At 34.0% G+C, this 21,046-nt stretch overlaps 1 protein-coding gene across 8 annotated transcripts in view; it reads left to right on the top strand.

Moving 5' to 3' along the window:
* Adk (adenosine kinase) overlaps nt 1-21,046 on the top strand; it is a 483,935-nt gene that overhangs the window by 207,086 nt on the left and 255,803 nt on the right. For 4 of the 8 annotated variants that reach the window (XM_048801839.1, XM_048801837.1, XM_048801843.1 and 1 more), the window contains 3 exons: nt 340-375; nt 4,587-4,759; nt 7,731-7,839. In XM_048801839.1, coding sequence (XP_048657796.1) covers nt 340-375; nt 4,587-4,759; nt 7,731-7,839 — 318 coding nt within the window. The remainder of the gene's footprint in view (nt 1-339; nt 376-4,586; nt 4,760-7,730; nt 7,840-21,046) is intronic. The other 4 variants (XM_048801842.1, XM_015504610.2, XM_048801841.1 and 1 more) reach the window with 1 other exon arrangement.

The raw sequence follows: 21,046 nt of genomic DNA, 5'->3' as shown, positions 1-21,046 counted from the left end.
AGGATATATAAATTTTCAAGGGAAACCCAGTGACATCTTTCAAATATGGCATGTACAACTAGCTCTAGATATTTCAGTTTTTCCATTACATTGCTACTTTCCTTTCATTGGCATCATACGTACATTGCAAAACCTTTTCCTTTTTTCGTGGGGTGACTATGATAAAAAGTAAATTCTGCACAAAAATCAAGGTGAAACAGGAAATGAGAGAGGTGATATCCAGTCTGATTCTGAGCTTAAAAGTTTTGTAGTACCCAAGAGGCACTAAATTTTAGGAAATAAATATAATAAATACTTTTGGTTGGAACTAATTGGTTAACAAATGGTATTTTTCCCCAGGGGCACCATGGTAATATTATTAAAACAGGAAAGGAGGTAAGTGCTATGATGTGTGCCTCTACTTCCTTTCTAGTTCATAATTGCTTCTGTAAAATTAAACCTTCCCTTAAGTACTGGGGATTGAACCCAGGGCCTCATGCGTGTTAAATAATTGCTCTACCACTGAGCTGTATTCCCAGCCTTTTTTTTTTTTTAATATTTTTTTAGTTATAGTTGGACACAATATCTTTATTTATTTTTATGTGGTGCTGAGCATTGAACCCAGTGCCTCACAAGTATGAAGCGGGCGGTCTACACTGAGCTACAGCTCCAGCCCCGAGCCTTTTTATTTTTTACTTTAAGACAGCATCTCACTAAGTTGCCAGGGCTGGCCTTAAACTTGCCATCCTCTCGCTTCAACATCCTGAGTACCTGGCGCGTGCCACCGTGTCTTACTAGATAGACCAATTTTTGAGTGTAAATCACATGATCAAAAGTAAAGGTCCCATTCTGTCAGTGTCTTGCTACCAAAAATAGCTAAAATGTCAGCTAGTTTCCTGTGCTGAAATATTTAATGGTGAACTTATAACAAAACCTGCTGAATATTTCTTCTGTTTATCTATTTTTGTGATTATTTATTGATACTTTGTGTTTATTGGTTTGTAATGTAGGCATTTTAATTCATTTAAATTCTGATTGCAGAGTAACTAATAAATCAGTTTAAAAACAGCATAGAGTTCATATAGCTCTTTGTCCAGACTGTAGTTGGAACCTATAAACTCTCTGATTACAGATATGCTAGATTACTTATAATGGCTCCACATTCATTTCACAGGAGGTTTACTATTATGTTAATGGTAAGTAAATGTAATGTAATGTAACCATGGTATAAGTTGCTTTTAGGTTTTTTGGTTTTGGGATTTTTTTTTTTTTTTTAAGTATAGTAGACCTTCTTATCAATGGGGGATTTGTTTCAAGCTGCCCACTGGATCCCTCAACTTACAAATAGTAATGAACCCTAGGTATACTACATTTTGTCTATGTATACATACTTATGATCAAACTTAATTTATAAATTGGGCACAGCATTAGAGCAACAATAATAACTAATGATAGAAAAGTTATAGCAATATACTGTAAGAAAATGGCCAGTGTCACTACTCTTACATTTGGGGCTGTCATTAAGTAAAATAGAGGTACTTGAACACAAGCACTGTAATACCAAAACAGTTGATAAGTAACTCAAAAGAGGTAATATAGATAATGTGGATATGGTAAACAAAAGTGTGATTCATGACCTGATTGGAACAAAAAGTGTAGAGGGTGATGGCAGAGGATCATGCTACTCATAAGAGTTTGTCTTTTAAAACTTGTGAAATGTTTATTTCTGGAATAAATAATTATATTAGTCAACTTTTAAATGTATAGTTCAATAGTGTACAGTTTCTTTGGGTTACTGTAGAGCAAGTCTCCAAAACTTTTTGACTTGCATCATTGAAACTCTATACCTACCAAACATTTAATTCCCCTCCTCCTTAGCCCTTGTCCTTGCAAACTTCTTTGCTCCTTTCTGACTATGAGTAGAATCATAAAATATTTTCCTTTAGTGACCTTATTTCACTTAGCAGAATATTCTTGAGGTTCATCCTTTTTGTTGCATATGACAGGATGGCCTTATTTTCTAAGATTGCATAATATTCTGTTATTTATATATATATTATATATATAATATATATATTATATATATAATATATATATTATATATATAATATATATATGTATACCTAATTTTCTTCATCTCTTTTTCTATTGATGAATATTTGGATTACTTTCACCAATTGGCTATTGCAAGTAATCCTATAATGAACTTGGCTGGGCAGACATCTCTTTTTAGATTCTGCTTTCAATTATCATTGCTTGATTATATGTTAATATCTTTCTTCTTATTTTTTGTTAAGGAACTTCCTTCACTATTTCAGAGTGACTGCACCATTTCACATTTCCGCCCTTACTGCATAAAGGTTCCAGTATCTCCACTTCCTCACTAATATTTATTTTCTACTCTTTTCATAGTGGACATTCTGGTCAGTGTGAAATGAGGTCTCACTGAGGTTTTGGTTTGCATTTCCCACATCATTCATTAGTGATGTTAAACTTCTTTACATGTGCTTATTGGCCCATTGTGTGTATGTGTACAATACATACATATAATACATACTTGAGACCTGTCTATTAAAGTCCTTTGACCATTTTTTAATCAGGTTATTTGTTTTGTTGTTTTTGAGTTACAGGAGTTCCTTATCTATTCTGGATATTAACCTCTCATCAGATGTATAGTTTGGAAATAAGGTGCCTTTTCACTTAATTGGATTGTCCTTTTCTGTTCAGAAGTACTTGAATTTGTTTTACCCACATTTGTCTATTTTCCTTTTTGTTCCCTGTGCTTTTGTTGTTATGTTAAGAAATCATTGCCAAATCCAGTGTCCTGAAGCTTTCTCCATATGTTTTTAAATAATATATGTTCTTGATTTTTATTCTTTCTTTAAATCATTTATTTACTTTTAAAAATCTTGTTTTGTTGTAGGTGAACACAATACCTTTGGTTTATTTATTTATTTTTATGTGGTGCCAAGGATCAAACCTAGTACCTTACATGTTCCAGGCAAGCACTCTGCCACTGAACTACAACCCCAACCGTATATTTATTATTAAACCTTACTTTTTAGAAAATTTTTTTCTGATTTCACAAAATATCCTAGAAATTGTTTCATATAGATGGATTGTTTTATAGAGTGTTTTCTTGTTTTATTTGGGTTTTGTTTTTATCTACTTTTTGTTTGTGATGACTATGTGGTATTCTACTGAATGGATTTATCCTAGTTTATTTAGGCAGTCTTCTATAGATAGACTTTTAGGTTGCTGTAACTTTTTGACAAATAGTATCTCAAGGAATACTATATTATTTTATACTATATTATTTTATATTTGTGTGTGTCTCTTCAAGGTAAATCCCTAAAGATGAGATTGCTGGTCTTTATGCAGTTACTCTCTCTCACTCCTATAGCATTTTTTTTTTTATCTTACTTCTCTCATCATTGCTTTACCTCTCAAATATACATGCATTATATTCTTTTTTTTTTTTTTTAAGAAATGAATGTCATTTATTGGATATGCAAACTTTTTTTTTTTTTGTACCAGGGATTTAGCTCAAGGACATTCAACACACCTTATTTTGTATTTTATTTAGAGACAGGGTCTCTCTGAGTTGCTAAGCGCCTTGCCACTGCTGAGGCTGGCTTTGAATTCGAGGTCCTCTATCTCAGACTCCCGAGCTGCTGGGATTACAAGCATGCACCACCAAGCCTGGCACATGCATTATATTCTAAATATTTGATAATATGTTTCAATGTTGATACTTTTTACATGCATTATCCATATATAAAGTAGTACATTACTTATATACAGAGTGTTTTGCTGACTATATTTAAAATAAACAATGGTGACTTTAGAATCACAAAAGCATGAGAGCTCTCAGGGAGTTGAGCTAATTATGCAAGAGAGTTCAAATCACTGAAAAAGCATGCATCATAAAAGAATTCCATCATCATTCTTTTATAGCAAAAAAAGTTTGAGATTTTAAAAGCATTTAGTAGATATGAGCATATTTTACAATAATTTATATTTGAAGGATCATTATAAGAAGTACTACAGTAGTGACAACCACAGCTAATATATGTTGTTTACTCTGTGGTTGATATTCTGCTCAGCAATGAATATGCTTTGGCTTATATTATTTCAATTAATCTTTAACAACTTTATAAAATGTATTTATAAAATATCTCCATTTTATAGGTGAGAAAAGTGAGGCATAGACATGTTAAGTGACACATATTCTTGCTTATACAACTCATGACAGAAGAAGATTAAACCCCCAGGAAGTCTTCAGAGAAGTTTCTGGGCTTTTTATGATGGTGCTATGCTACTTAACTTACTATTATTTTTTTATACCAAGCCAGCATTTGACGATATGACTTTTACCTCTGAGTCCTTAAACCAGTATATTTCATTATACTCCCCTAAAGTAGTAAGATTTTGCATTGCTGATGTGTCAAGTTTGTTATCATAAGCAGTAGTACAGAATTGAAATTCCATTCATAACAGCCAATTTCTCACAAAGCATCCCTTTTATGCCACTAACCATGGTGGAATACTGAACTATGTGTACCATTTTTATGACCCATTAAATTATTTATGTTCCTATTTTTCAGTGGATGATTCAGCAGCCGCACAAAGCAGCAACATTTTTTGGATGCATTGGGATAGATAAATTTGGAGAGATCCTGAAGAGAAAAGCTGCTGAAGCTCATGTGGATGCTTATTACTATGAGCAGAATGAGCAGCCAACAGGAACTTGTGCTGCATGCATCACTGGTAGCAACAGGTAGGTTGGTGTAATTTCAGTGGAAACCGATAATAATTGGCTGTGTAAACACTGATGACATCTGAATTCCAATCTGAATTTGGAATTTAGACTTCATGTTTATAATTTCTTTAAGTGTTCAGTAACCCTTCTTCCTTATATTATTTTTGCCTTCTGCATTTTTCAGTTTACTTTTGTTAACCCTGCTGTTGAATTCATGAGGCATAATGGAGTTTGGTCTTTTATAATTAGGCTCAGGAAAGAAAAATATTTTGCTCAACTTCTCATAGCTAGATTAGATAAGTAGGATGATCTTTTCACCATAACCTGAGATTGGAATCTCAAAATCCATGCATACATGTGTTGTGTATATATGTGTGTTTGTATTTGTGCATTTTACATATATAAAGTACTACATTATATCCAGTTTCAAATGAACTGGGTCATATAAAACATTGTTGAAAAATAGTCAACTGTCCATATTAAACAATTTTACTTATGGGTACTTTGCCACTCCAAGTATATTTTTATACAGGTTTATTTACTAGAAAATTCTCCAGGTGAACTTGTAATATATCTCTCAGGGCCGTCCATGCATTTGATTTGTTCTTTTGTAGCTACATGGCAATATTCCTTCAGTATATGCATGTATTGCTAAAATAATTCCCATATTAGCATAGGTATTTTTCCCCCTTGCAAGGGAAACCTACAGTAACTTTCCTAACTATGATATTGTTAGAATTGTCTCTTTTTAAATAGTGATTTGCTAGAAATTTTGCATTCTTGGCAGTTGGAAATATTTAGTCTCTCCTCCTCCATTCCTTTTTTCTTCCCACTCTCTTCTTTCCCTCCATTTTTAATTGCCCCATGAACACACTTTCTTCAATCCCCTTTATTGCTGCTTTTATTTTGGCTTGGCTGCCTGCCTGACCTCCAGCAGATGTTTATTAAGAACCTGATGCTATTCTGTATACTAAGGATCAGTATGGATAGTAGTTACAAAATAAATAAAATATGACTTTCAAAAAATAATTAGAGCGCCAATGCTGTTTTCAGAGCTTCTCTTTAACTTTCATTTTGTGTGCAAAACTTGATGGTGTTAAAATTTCAATATATTGAGCAATCCAGTATTCACACATTGAAATATACTCATTTACACTTTTACCCTTTTCACTTTTTCTAGAAGAAATATTAATCTGCAGATGCACAGTTTCCCCATTCATTAGAAATGGGTTAAGTTTTGCCTCTGACACCACTCAAGCAAGAGTTAAAATTGCTAAATTGTTTTTGTTTGCAAAATTTCTATTTTGAAGAACAGTTATGATAATATTAGGTCTCCAGATGTTGAATGCTTAAATTATATATTAATTTTATGGTTATGGAGATCACTATTATTCAGCTGATATGGGTAGTCAGAAACAGGTGCAAGTGGATCTCTTTCTATCCAATTGATTATTCAAATTCTGAAACCCAACAGTGTTGATAAATTATATTAGATCAAGCTGGTAACCTTACTACCACTATATAAAACTCAAAATTCAAAAAATAATTTTATTATTAAACAAAGTTTAGTACTTGATACCAGAAGTGCTTAAGCATTTGCTTTTCTTTCCCCCTCCTTTTTGGTACTCAGCATTGAACTCAGAGGTGTTTAATCACTGAGCCACATCTCCAGCCCTTTTTTGTATTTTGTTTAGAGACAAGGTCTCACTAAGTTACTTAGGCCCTACTAAATTGTTGATGCTGCAATTGATCTGGCAATCCTCCTGCCTCAGCCTCCAGAGCCATTTACAGCACTCAGTGAAATGTCTATTGTTATTTGGCATCCATTTTTACCAAAACTTTTCTAAAGTCATAGTTATTAATATATTTTTATATATTAAGAGTGTGTTTAATCCCCAGCACCAAAAATACAACTATTTTTATAAGTTTGCAGTATACTTACTTTGCATGAGTATATTGATTCATATTTCTTTCTCATTTTTTTTCATTTAATTGAACATAAAGAGATGCATATGGATGAATGGAAATATGTTTTGGAATAGAATATTTTTCCTACTTTCAAATAATGAGGTGATTGTTTTATATACCATACTGTTATTATTTTAGTAAGAGAAAAAATGGCAAGGAATTTTCTAAGTTCCAGGTCACACTGAGGAAGAAAACTATTTATTTTTATTTATATGAAATGTATATAATTTTTTTATTTCATTAAGTTTGTTTATTGGGCTATAAATAAACGATCTAGGTGGCACTTGTAGCAATATTTTAAATACAGAATCCTGCTTAGATTTTCCAGCTATAAAGTGGACCCAGCTCAGAGAGTTTTTAAGTATAGAAACTAATTCTAATTGATTCCAGTCCTTAGAATGTACTGGTTTGCAAATTAATTCCTCTTAGTAAATATGGTCTACATTAATATGTCTGTTTTATGAAATTAATCTCATGCTTGTTTTTTAAAGTATTAAATTGTCAATTATAGTATGTTGGTCTTATTTTTATGAAGATATTTTCCACTATAAAAAGTGAAATTTGAGGGCCTAGAGGCATAGTTTGGTGGTAAAGTGCTTGTCTAACAAGCCCTAGGCCCTGGGTTTGACCCCCAGCACTGCTAAATAAATAGTTTTTGGTTATAGGGATTTCTTTTTGCAGAATGACTTTGTAGGCTTTTTTCTTAACTGCATTTTGAACTATTAAATATAAATAGTAGATGTTATTTTAGTATCGAGGAAATTTAAATTCCACTTTCTCAAAATACCAAGTGGTGTTTTGAAGGGTTATCATATCTCTTTTTATCTCAAAGAAAACATAGAAGTTTCCAAGTTTTCAAAACAAAATTAATAGTGTTTGCATTCATAAAAATATCTAATGGAAGTATTTAAGAATTAAAATTTTGTAAATTGGAAATTTTGCAGGAAATATTAATATTTAACTATTCTAAAATACCTGACCAGTTTGAATATGATATATGCTTTTTCTTTTGTTGTTTTAGGTCCCTTGTAGCTAATCTTGCAGCTGCCAATTGTTACAAAAAGGAAGAACATCTTGATCTGGAGAAAAACTGGATGTTGGTAGAAAAAGCAAGAGTTTGTTATATAGCCGTAAGTATTTATTTAATGCAAATTGTGGGGTTGGACTATCATGATAGATTATAGTTGTTGGCTGATATGCATTTTTAAATAATTATCTTTTACTTGTCCTATAAATTATTTACCCATCTCAGAGTATACATTTGGTTCACCATTATAAATACGGAGCATAAATACTATCTTTCTCTGTAAGTAGCCTAATTTGTATTATTTACCTGAAATTCTACCTCTTTATAGATACATTATACATAGATACTTAAAAACCAAGCACAGAATTTTGTACTATTAAGTCAGTTTTTTTAGCTCTTTTGAAGTAATTCTACAACTTACATTTTACATTTTTAAGGCAACTTGTAACAAGTGACTCATGCATTGTGTGGGAAAATGTTAGTAACATAAATATTCATTGCAAACAGTTTGAGTTTATTTGCCTAAAAAATCTTAATTGCTATTTATTCCATAGTAATTACCATGACATGTTTTAATTTAATATTTCAGAAACATTGATCGTGACAAATCTCTTAAATCCAGGAATAAGGGCAGCATGTAATTTGAATTATTAAGTTCTCTGACATAAAAATAATTGGTTAAGAATTAATTTCTAAAATAGAACAATACTAAAAATGCTCCTGGATTAATCACCCCATGATTACCTTGTTTTTATTTAATATGAATTAAATGGGTTGCTCACAAATAAGTAGATACCTATGAAAAATTAAAAGCACCTCATATGCATATAATATATGGTTTTGGTTAAACAGCTGCTGCCATTCCTCTACCTGAGCTGTGTGAAACAGCTGGTAAGACGTGTAGAAAATTGATTATCCAGTAAGAACATGTTTATTGAAAATATAATTATTTTTTTCAGTCTAGTGTTAATGTCTCCTACACCATATTTATGTGCACTGCTGTAGGCTTTACAGTATTGTTATTGATTCCTCTGCACAGCATATCCTACCCCTTCATAACTGTTATATAAATGCTTACATTGAGAAGATTGTATAATAGAAAGTCATGTTATTTCTTCTGCCTTTATGTGAGAAAAGTATTTAAAGAATTAAAGATTTTTCCCCTTTTTATTATTTGCCTTTTATTTCATTTCTTAAAGTGGTCTGATTTTCCTTTGAGGTTTTGGTAAGTGTGTTTTTCTTGTGTGATTCTTCAAGAGGGATTCATGTAATATTTTAAGCATCTTAAATTTGAGTATCTGATTTTCAGTGAGCACATGGTTTAAAGTTTGGTGTGATACATTTGTATTATTTAAGTTGACTATGAAAATGACAATGTATTCTGATGTTACTTTACTTTTAAAAGGTTCCCATTTTTTATTTTAAATAGAATAAAAATCATAGATACAACATACGCAAACCAAAGCACATTGAGGTCCTTCATAGGTTTTAAGAAGGCAAAGGGATCCTGACATAAAAAAGACTAAGAATTAAAGTTTCTTTTGCATCTGTTGTTGTTGTTGTTGTTGTTGTTATTTTTTTTAGACTTATATGACAGTAGAAGGTATTTTGACATGTCATACATACATGGAGTATAACTTCTCATCTGTGGTTGTACACGATGTGGAGTTACACTGGTCATGTATTCATGCATGAACAGAGGAAAGTTATGTCTGATTAATTCTATTTTCTTTCCCATTCCCAACCCCTCTTTCTTCCTCCCTCCTATTCCCCCCTATTTAATCCAGTGAACCTCAACTTCTCCCCGCCAACCCCATGTAACCTATTGTTGGTTAGCATCCACATGTCAGGGAAAATATTTGGCCTTTGGTTTGGGGGGATTGGCTTATTTCGCTTACTTAGCATGATAGCCTCCAGTTCATCCATTTACTAGCAAATGCCGTAATTTTATTTTTTCTTTATGGCTGAGTAATAGTCCATGTGTATATGTACTTCAATTTCTTTATTCATTCATCTATTGAAGGGTATCTAGGTTGGTTCCATACCTTAGGTATTGTGAATTGAGCTGCTATGAACATTGATGTGGCCATGTCACTATAGTACACTGATTTTAAGTCCTTTGGGTATATGCCAAAGAATGAAATAACTGGGTCAAATGGTGGTTCCATTCCACATTTTCTAAGGAATCTCCATACTGCTTTCTAGAGTCGTTGCACCAGTTTGCAGTCTCACCAGCAATGTGTGACTGTACCTTATCCTCCACTTACACACCAACATTTATTGTTACTTGTATTCTTGATAATTGTACTTCTGTCTGGAGTGAGATAGATTCTCAGTGTAGTTTTAATTTGCATTTATCTAATTGCTAGAGATGTCGTACATTTTTTCACATATTTGTTGACCCATCCCATTTCTTCTGTGAAGTGTTTGTTCAGTTCCTTCGGTCATTTATTTATTGGGTTATTTGGTTTGGGGGTGTTAATTTGTCTTAGTTCTTTATATATCCTGGAGATTAATGCTATATCTGAGGTGCAGGTGGCAAGGATTTTCTCCCATCCTCTTCAGGTTCTTGATCATTTCGAGTGTTGTTGAGGAATTTTGCCATAAACCAGTATGATGGAGATTTGGGCCTACTTTTTCTTTCAATAGACTCAGGGTCTCCAATCTAATGCCTGGGTCCTTGATCCACTTAGAGTTTTGTTTAAGGTGAGAGATAGGGGTCTAATTTCATTTTTTTTTTTTTTTTTTTATTTTTTATTGTGGGTTGTTCAAAACGTTACAAATTTCTTGGCATATCATATTTGACACTTTGATTCAAGTGGGTTATGAACTCCCACCTTCACCCCATACACAGATTGCAGAATCACATCAGTTACACATCCATTGATTTACAAATTGCCATCCTAGTGTCTGTTGTGCTCCGCTGCCTTTCCCATCCTCCACCCTCCCCCCTCCCCACCTCTCCCCTCCCCTCCCCTCCTCTCTCTCTACCCCCTCCACTGTATAACCCTGAGGGTCTCCTTCCATTACCATGCAATTTCCCTTCTCTCTCCCTTTCCCTCCCACCTCTCATCCCTGTTAAATGTTAATCTTCTTCTCCTGCTCTTCGTCCCTACTCTGTTCTTAGTTACTCTCCTTATATCAAAGAAGACATTTGGCATTTGTTTTTTAGGGATTGGCTAGCTTCACTTAGCATAATCTGCTCTAATGCCATCCATTTCCCTGTAAATTCTATGATTTTGTCATTTTTTAATGCAGAGTAATACTCCATTGTGTATAAATGCCACATTTTTTTTATCCATTCGTCTATTGAAGGGCATCTAGGTTGGTTCCACAGTCTTGCTATTGTGAATTGTGCTGCTATGAACATCGATGTAGCAGTGTCCCTGTAGCATGCTCTTTTTAGGTCTTTAGGGAATAGACCAAGAAGGGGAATAGCTGGGTCAAATGGTGGCTCCATTCCCAGCTTTCCAAGAAATCTCCATACTGCTTTCCAAATTGGCTGCACCAATTTGCAGTCCCACCAGCAATGTACAAGTGTACCCTTTTCCCCACATCCTCGCCAGCACTTGTTGTTGTTTGACTTCATAATGGCTGCCAATCTTACTGGAGTGAGATGGTATCTTAGGGTGGTTTTGATTTGCATTTCTCTGACAGCTAGAGATGGTGAGCATTTTTTCATGTACTTGTTGATTGACTGTATGTCCTCCTCTGAGAAGTGTCTGTTCAGGTCCTTGGCCCATTTGTTGATTGGGTTGTTTGTTCTCTTATTGTCTAATTTTTTGAGTTCTTTGTATACTCTGGATATTAGGGCTCTATCTGAAGTGTGAGGAGTAAAGATTTGTTCCCAGGGTGTAGGCTCCCTATTTACCTCTCTTATTGTTTCTTTTGCTGAGAAAAAACTTTTTAGTTTGAGTAAGTCCCATTTGTTGATTCTAGTTATTAACTTTTGTGCTATGGGTGTCCTATTGAGGAATTTGGAGCCCGACCCCACAGTATGTAGATCGTAGCCAACTTTTTCTTCTATCAGACGGCGTGTCTCTGATTTGATATCAAGCTCCTTGATCCATTTTGAATTAACTTTTGTGCATGGCGAGAGAAAGGGATTCAGTTTCATTTTGTTGCATATGGATTTCCAGTTTTCCCAGCACCATTTGTTGAAGATGCTATCCTTCCTCCATTGCATGCTTTTAGCCCCTTTATCAAATATAAGATAGTTGTAGTTTTGTGGATTGGTTTCTGTGTCCTCTATTCTGTACCATTGGTCCACCCGCCTGTTTTGGTACCAGTACCATGCTGTTTTTGTTACTATTGCTCTGTAGTATAGTTTGAAGTCTGGTATCGCTATACCGCCTGATTCACACTTCCTGCTTAGCATTGTTTTTGCTATTCTGGGTCTTTTATTTTTCCATATGAATTTCATGATTGCTTTCTCTATTTCTACAAGAAATGCCGTTGGGATTTTGATTGGCATTGCATTAAACCTATAGAGAACTTTTGGTAATATCGCCATTTTGATGATGTTGGTTCTGCCTATCCATGAACATGGTACATTTTTCTTTTTTTTTTTAATTTTTTATTGTGGGTTGTTCAAAACGTTACAAATTTCTTGGCATATCATATTTGACACTTTGATTCAAGTGGGTTATGAACTCCCACCTTCACCCCATACACAGATTGCAGAATCACATCAGTTACACATCCATTGATTTACAAATTGCCATCCTAGTGTCTGTTGTGCTCCGCTGTCATTTTATTACATATGGATTTCCAGTTTTCTCAGCACCATGTGTCAAAAAGTCTATGTTTTATCCAATGTATGTTTTCGGTGCCTTTTTTTCAAAACATGGTATATATTATTCCAAAACTTCTTAGCTTTGAGGTCTGGGTTGAGAGATCAGCTGAGATCTGGATTGGTTTCCCACTAAATGTTACTTGTTGTTTTTCTCTGACAACCTTAAAAATTCTATCCTTATTCTATATAGTAGGCACTCTCATAATAATGTCCCTTGATGTGGATCTGTTGTCATTTTTTATATTTGGGGTCCTATAGACCTCCTGTATTTGATATTTGATATTCTGTTTCATTCTTTAGGTTTGGAGAATTTTCTGATATTATTGTATTGAAACTATTGTGCATCCCTATTGTTTGTGTCTCTGAGCCTTCATCTATCCCAGTAAATCTTAAATTTTGTCCTCTTGAGGGTATCTCATTTTTTGTAAGTTCTGTTCATGGTCTCTTAACATCTTTTATGCTTTGTTTTCAAGACTACGTATTTTGTCTTCGTTGCCTGAAACTCTGTCTTCCAAGTGATCTAGTCTGTTGGTGATGCTTTCATTTTAATTTTTAATTTGGTTTTTCGATTCCTTCATTTCAAGGATATCTGCTTTGTTTTGTTTTGTTTTGTGAGAATCTCTGTCTCTTTTTTGAAGTTATCTTTCAGTTCCTATATTTTCTGTCCGATTTCACTCCTCATACTGTCCTTTACATCACAGATCAGTTAAACTATGTACATTCTGAACTCTTTCTCTGACATTTCTTCTTTGGTAGTGTTAATTGTTTCTGTTATTGAAGTTATCTTGTTTTGTTTGGAACAATTTGTTCCCTTGCTTTTTCATGTTGTTTGTCTACCCATCTAACAGTATGGATCTGAGGCAGTAGAGTTTCTTCGCTGTAGACTATAGTGTCCCTGAAGGTTTCTACTACTTCACTTGCTAAGAAGCTACCTGTCTGCTTTCATGCCATGGAGCAGCCAGGAAAGCTACCTTCTCTATTCTACCATCTTGAGACACCCCTCCTGCCACCCCCACCCCCCCACCCCCCGTAAAAAAAAAGTACTTTTAACTTGACAATTATAATTCCGTGTATTTCAATATATAGTAGTTGAATCCTAAAATATAAGCCAACTTGCAAATAACTAAGTTTTAATATTTATTCATTATAATGCATCTAGTCAACTTGGGGTCAATGTTTTTTGTTGTTGTTGTTGCTGTTGTTGTTTTTGTGGTGGTGCTGCTGGGGATTGAACCCAAGGCCTTGTGTATGCAAGGCAAGCACACTATCAACTAAGCTGTATCCCCAGCCCTGTCAGTGGAATTTTAATAGACATGTAGTCCCAATCTGAAAACTGCTTATAGCTTTAATGAGTATATACTGATAAGACATCTAGGTAAGTGGAGGTGAATGGGACTTTTATGGTAGTATTACCTGTTTATACAAAAATGCAGATTTTTATAGGCATAGTGTGATTAATTTTGATCAAATTAATAAGAAAGATTATAGTTTTGAAATTTGTGTGGTATATTCAGCAGAAAGGAATATCAAAATAACTGTTAGCTCTTAGCCTCTTTTTCAGCATTTGGATGAAAAGAACACCTTTCCATGTGCCAGGTAAATGTATACTCTTCTCAGAGCTTGATATATTTCAAAATAGTTCCAGCAAGAGGAGACTTATATTAAATAACTAGGATGCCACATATTCTTGATGGATATTCAACAAATAAAGTGTCAAATTGAGTGTTATTATGAAATATTTGTCCTCAGTAATGTACTTTTCCCTGCAATATGCTGTCTAATATAAATATAGCCAACTTGGTTTACTTTTAATTATTGATTTCATGGTATATCTTTTTTTCTCTTCCACTTTTAATGTACTTTTGTCTTTATTTTTAAAATGCAATTCTTATAGACAGCATATACTTTAGTCTTATTTTTTGCTCAAGCTGACAATGTCTACCTTTGAATTGGAATGGTTATACCATTTCTGTTTAATGTGATTATCAATATGATTAGATTTGAGTTCTTCATCTTGGTATTTGTATTTGGTATTTCTCCTCTTTATTCTATTTTTCACTTTCCTCCCCTCTTTTAGGTTATTCCAGTATTTTTCAAAATACTTTTTTAGTTGTCAGTGAACCTTTATTTTATCTATCTATCTATCTATCTATCCATCCATCCATCCATCCATCCATCCATCCATTTATGGTACTGGGGATTAAACCTAGGGCCTCACATATACCAGGCAAGTACTCTACTACTGAGCCATATCCCAGCCTCTGTTCCAATACTTTTATCTCCTTTGTTGGCTTAGTATTTTTTATTATTATTTTAGGGTTTATAATGTACATATTTTATTCATCACAATTTTCCTTCAACTAATACTATATGACCTCACATATAGTATAAATATCTTACAATAGTATCCTTCCATTTTACTCTTCCTAGCCTTTCTGCTATCATCATTGTATTTACATTTTTAAAATTTTTAATAATTATGTTTTATTCAATTTATTAAATGGCTTTTGGGTGCTGAGAGTACAACTACGGGATAGAATACTTACCTAGCAGGCCCAAAGCTGTGGGCTCAATTCCCAGCACTGCAAAAACAAAACAAAACAACCTTTGTTAATCTGTAATTCACCTAACATGCAACACACATTTTACTTGTACATATTTATAAGCACCGTAACTCATTATTATGATTTTTGTTTTGTCACATATCTTTTTAAGAGATTTAAATTAAAGGAACAAAAACATATATTTCTTCATATAATTAACATTTACAGTACCTATCCTTCCTTTTAGTTAGGATCAGGTTTCCACCTGATACCTTTTTCCTTCTGCCTAAAAGGCATTCCTTCTCATTTCTTGTATTTGTATCTGTTGGTTATAATTTCTTTTGGCTTTCATATGTTTGAAAATGTCTATTTCATCTGTTTGTTTGTTTTTGGTTCTGGGGATTGAACTCATGGCCTTGTGCATACAATGTAAGCATTCTACTAACTGAACTATATCCTCAGCCTTTCACCTTCATTTCTGACAGATGTTTTCTGCCAGATGTGTACTTCTGATTTGATAGGTTTTGTTTTTGTTTTTGTTTTCTCTTTCATTCCATAAAAGATGTTTTCCCACCGTCTTTTGTTTTTGTTGTGTCATGGCATGGCACCTCACTGAGGATTGAACTCAAGCGTACTCTGCCTCTACCACTCGGCCACATCCCTAGCCCTTCTTTTTTAAATTTTTTAAATTTTAATTTGTTATACATGACAACAGAATGCATTACAATTCATAGTACAAATATAGAGCACAATTTTTCATATCCCTGGTTATACACAAAGTAGAGTCACATGCTTCGTGTCTTCATACATGTACTAGGGTAATGATGACCATTGCATTCCACTGTCTTACCTGTCCCTGTGTCCCCTCCCTTCCCCTCTCTCCCCTTTCCCCTTTGTCCTATCTAGAGTTCATTTAATCCTCCCACCCCCACCCCCATAGCATATTTTGAATTAGAATTCTTAAATCAGAGAAATCATTTGGCATTTGGTTTTTTGGGGATTGACTAACGTCACTTAGCATTATATTCTCCAGCTCCATCCATTTACCTGCAAATGCCATGATTTTATTCTCTTTTAAAGTTGAGTAATATTCCATTGTGTATATATGCCACATTTTTAAAATCCATTCATCTACTGAAGGGCATCTAGGTTGGTTCCACAGTTTATCCATTGTGAATTGTGCTACTATAAATATTGATGTGGCTGTGTCCCTGTAGTATGTTGTTTACAAGTCCTTTAGGTATAGACCCCCAAGTAGGATAGCTTGTTCAAATGGTGGTTCCATTCCAAGTTTTCCAAGGAATCTCCATACTGTTTTCCATGTTGGCTGCAAAAATTTGCAGTCCTACCAGCAATGTGTGAGTGTACCTTTTCCCCCACATCTCCACCAACACTTATTTTTGTTTGTATTTTGTTTGCTGCCATTCTGGCTGGCATGAGATGAAATCTTAGAGTAGTTTTGATTTGCATTTCTCTAATTGCTAAAGATGTTGAACATTTTTTTCATATATTTGTTGATTGATTATATATCTTTCTGTGAAGTGTCTATTCAGTTCCTTGACCCATTTATTGACTGGGTTATTTGGTTTTTTTGAGGTTAAGCTTTTTGAGTTCTTTATATATTCTAGAGATTAGTGCTCTGTCTGACGTGCGTGTGGTAAGAATTTGTTCCCAATTAGTAGGCTCTTCATTCACCTCACTGATTGTTGCTTTTGCTGAGAAGAAGCTTTTTAGTTTGAATCCATCCCATTTACTGACTCTTGATATTAATTCTTGTGCTATAGGAGTCTTAGTAAGGAAGTTGGGGCCTAATCTGACATGATGGAGGTTTGGGCCTACTTTTTCTTCGATTAGGTGCAAGGTCTCTAGTTTAATTCCTAGATCCTTGATCCACTTTGATTTGAGTTTTGTGCATGGTGAGAGATAGAAGTTTAATTTCATGTTGTTAGATATGGATTTCCAGTTTTCCCAGCACCATTTGTTGAAGAGGCTATCTTTTGTACTCCAATGTATGTTTTTAGCATCTTTGTCTAATATGAGATAACTGTAGTTCTGTGGATTAGTCTGTGTCCTTGATTCAGTACCATTGGTCTACAGGTCTATTTTGGTGCCAATACCATGCTGTTTTTGTTAGTGTTACTCTGTAGTATAGTTTAAGGTCTAGAATAGTAATGCCAACAGGTGCACTCTTCTTGCTAAAGATTGCTGCCGCAATCCGGCTGCAGCAAAATAACCCGAGGGGTGATGAGCAACTTGTGTACATTGATACAGCAGGAGTGGGAGCCATTTATTGTAGGACAGGAGGGGTATATATACATTACACACAGCATATCTTAATTAACATAAACTAGATACAGCAGTCAACCAATAAGGAATCTCCACATTTAATGGCTCGCTGGCGTTACTTCACAAACCACTCCCTCTGCAAAATGCCAGGCGCCATTTTGACTTGTTTACACACTCTTAACAGATTGCTTTGGCTATTCTGGGTCCCTTATTTTTCCAGATGAATTTCATGATTGCCTTGTCTGTTTCTATGAGTAATGTCATTGGGATTTTGATTGGGATTGCATTGAATCTGTATAGTACATTTGGTAGTATGGTCATTTTGACAATATTAATTCTGCCTGTCCAAGAACAAGGTAGATCTTTCTGTCTTCTAAGGTCTTTTTAAATTTCTTTCTTTAGTGTTCTGTAATTTTTGTTGTAGAGGCCTTTCACCTCTTTTGTTGATTCTCATGTGTTTTATTTTACTTTTTTTGATGCTATTGCAAATGGGGAAGTTTTCCTCATTTCCCTTTAATAGGATTTGTCACTGATATCCAGAAATGCCTTTGATTTATGGGTGTTGATTTTGTATCCTGCTACTTTGCTGAATTCACTTACTAGTTTTAGAAGTTTTCTGGTGGAATTTTTCCAGTTTTTTCTTTTTCCAGTTTTTAGAGTGAATGCTTTCAATTTTTCTCCATTTAGAATGCTGTAATAGCTTGTACGATGTTGAGATTTGTTCTTGTTACCCCTAGTTTTTCTGGTGTTTTGAACATGAAGGGGTGCTGTATTTTGTCAAATGCTTTTTCTCCATTTATTGAGATAATCATATGGATCCTGTCTTTAAGTCTATTGATATGATGAATTACATTTATTGATTTCTGAATGTTGAACCTACCTTGCATCCCTGGAATGAACCCACTTGATCGCGGTGTACTCTCTTTTTGATATGTTTTTGTATTTGATTTGCCAGAATTTTATTGAGAATTTTTGCATCTATGTTCATTAAAGATATTGGTCTGAAGTTTTCTTTTTTTGAAGTGTCTTTGCCTGATTTTGAGTCAGGGTGATATTGGCCTCATAGAATGAGTTTGGAAATGCTCCCTCTTTTTCTATTTCCTGGAATAAATTGAAGAGTGTTGTTATTAGTTCTTCTTTAAAGGTCTTGTAGAACTTGGCTGTGTATCCATCAGGTCCTGGGTTTTTCTTGGTTAGTAGGCTTCTGATGGCATCTTCAATTTCATCACTTGAAATTGTTCTGTTTAAATTGTGTATATCATCCTGATTTAATTTGGGCAAATCATATATAGCTCTAGAAATTTGTCACTGCCTTCAATATTTTCTATTTTATTGGAGTACAAGTTTTCAAAATTATTTTTAATTTTCTTTTGTATTTCTGTAGTGTCTGTTATGATATTTCCTTTTTCATTACATATATTAGTGATTTGAGTTTTCTCTCTCCTTCCCTTAGTTAGCATGGCTAAGGGTCTATCAATTTTATAAATTTTCTCAAAGAATCTAATTTTTGTTTTGTCCATTTTTTCAATTTTATTGATTTCAGCTCTGATTTTAATTGTTTCCTGTCTTCTATTGTTTGTGGTGTTGACTTGTTCTTGTTTTTCTAAGGCTTTGAGATGTAATGTTAAGTCATTTATTTGTTGACTTTTTTTCTTTTAAGAAATGAACTTCATGCAATGAATTTTCCTCTTAGAAGTGCCTTCATAGTGTCCCAGAGATTTCAATACATTGTGTTTTCGTTCACCTTTAAAATTTTTTTGATCTCCTCCTTAATGTCTCTGTAACCCCTTGTTCATTCAGTAGCAAATTATTTAGTCTATCATTGATTTCTAATTTCATTCTATTATGATCTGATAGAATGCAGGGTAGTATATCTACTTTTTTATATTTGCTAAGAGTTTTTTTGTGGCATAATATATGGTCTATTTTAGAGAAGGCAGCATGTGCTGCTGAGAAAAATGTATTTGCTCATTGAAGGTTGAAATATTCTATATATGTCAGTTAAGTTTAAGTTATTGATTGTATTGAGTTCTGTAGTTTCTTTGTTCAGCTTTTGTTTGGAAGATCTATCCAGTGTAGAAAGAAGTGTGTTGAAGTTCTCCAAAATCATTGTATTATGGTCTGTTTGACTCTTGAACTTGAGAAGAGTTTGTTTGATGTTTGGGGTATATATATTTATAATTGTTAAGTCTTATTAGTATACAGTTTCCTTGAGCAGTATGTAGTGTCCTTCTTTATCCCTTTTTATTAACTTTAACTTGAAGTCTACTTTATTTGACATGAGGATAGAAACCCCAGCTTGCTTCCACAGTCCATGTGAGTAGTATGATTTTTCCCAATCTTTCATCTTTAGTCTGTGGTTATCTTTTCCTATGAGATGAATCTCTTAGAGGCACATATTGTTGGTTCTTTTTTCTTTTTCTTTTTCTTTCTTTCTTTTTTTTTTTTGATTCAATCTGCTAGTCTGTGTCTTTTGATTGGTAAGTTTAGGCCATTAACCTTCAGGGTTATTATGGATACATGATTTGTACTCGCAGACATTTTTGTTTACTTTTGGTATTTAACTTGACTTGGTGTCTCTTCTGATTAGATTTTCCTTTAGTGTAATACCTCCCTCTGCTGATTTTCATCATTGTTTTTCATTTCCTCTTCGTGGAACATTTTGCCGAGGATGTTCTTTTGTGCAGGCTTTCTAGTTGTAAATTCGTTTAACTTTTTGTTTATCGTGGAAGGTTTTTATTTCATCATCAAATCTAAAGCTTAATTTTGCTGGATATAAGATTCTTGGTTGGCATCCATTTTCTTTCAGAGCTTGATATATGTTGTTCCATAATCTCCTGGCTCTGAGGATCTGGGTTGAAAAATCTCCTGAGATACGAATTGGTCTCCCCCTATATGTGATCTGATTCCTCTCTCTTTCAGCTTTTAAGATTCTATCCTTATTCTGTATGCTAGGCATTTTCATTATAATGTGCCTTGGTGTAGATCTGTTGTAATTTTGTACATTTGGTGTTCTGTAAGCCTCTTGTATTGGGTTTTCCAATTCGTTCTTCATGCTTGGGAAATTTTCTAATATTATCTCATTGAAGAGATTGTGCATTCCTTTGGTTTGAAACTCTGTGCCTTCCTCTATCCCAATAACTCTTAAATTTGGTCTTTTGATGCTGTCCCATAATTCTTGGATGTTCTGTTCATGGTTTCTAACTTTATTCAATGTGTGATCAACTTTATTTTTCAGATTGTATACTTTGTCTTCATTATCTGACGTTCTTTCTTCTAAATGATCTAGTCTGTTGGTTATCCTTTCTATTGAGTTTTTTATTTGATTTATTATATCCTTCATTTCAAGGATTTCTGACTGTTTTTTTTTCCCCCCAGGGTCTCTAGCTCTCTCGAAGTAATCTTTTGCTACCTGTATTTGTTCTCTTATCTCATTGTTGGAGTTATCAATTTTTGCCTGTGTTTGCTCATTTAGGTTAGTCTTTAATTCACAGATCATTTTAATTATGAACCTTCTGAACTCCTTCTCTGACATTCCATCCACTTCCCTGTCCATGGGTTCTGTCATTATAGTGTCCTGGTTTGTCTGGGGGCACTTTTCTCCCTTGTTTTTCCCTGTTCTTTGTGTCTTCCTTTCTTGCAGTGTGGATCTGAGATATTACAGTTTCTACCCTATATTCTTTATA

Source organism: Marmota marmota, unplaced genomic scaffold (genome assembly GCF_001458135.2).
Source record: "Marmota marmota marmota unplaced genomic scaffold, marMar, whole genome shotgun sequence".
NCBI lineage: Eukaryota > Metazoa > Chordata > Mammalia > Rodentia > Sciuridae > Marmota > Marmota marmota.
The sequence above is the reverse complement of the archived record's forward strand: the minus strand, read 5'-3'. Positions and strand labels throughout refer to the sequence as shown.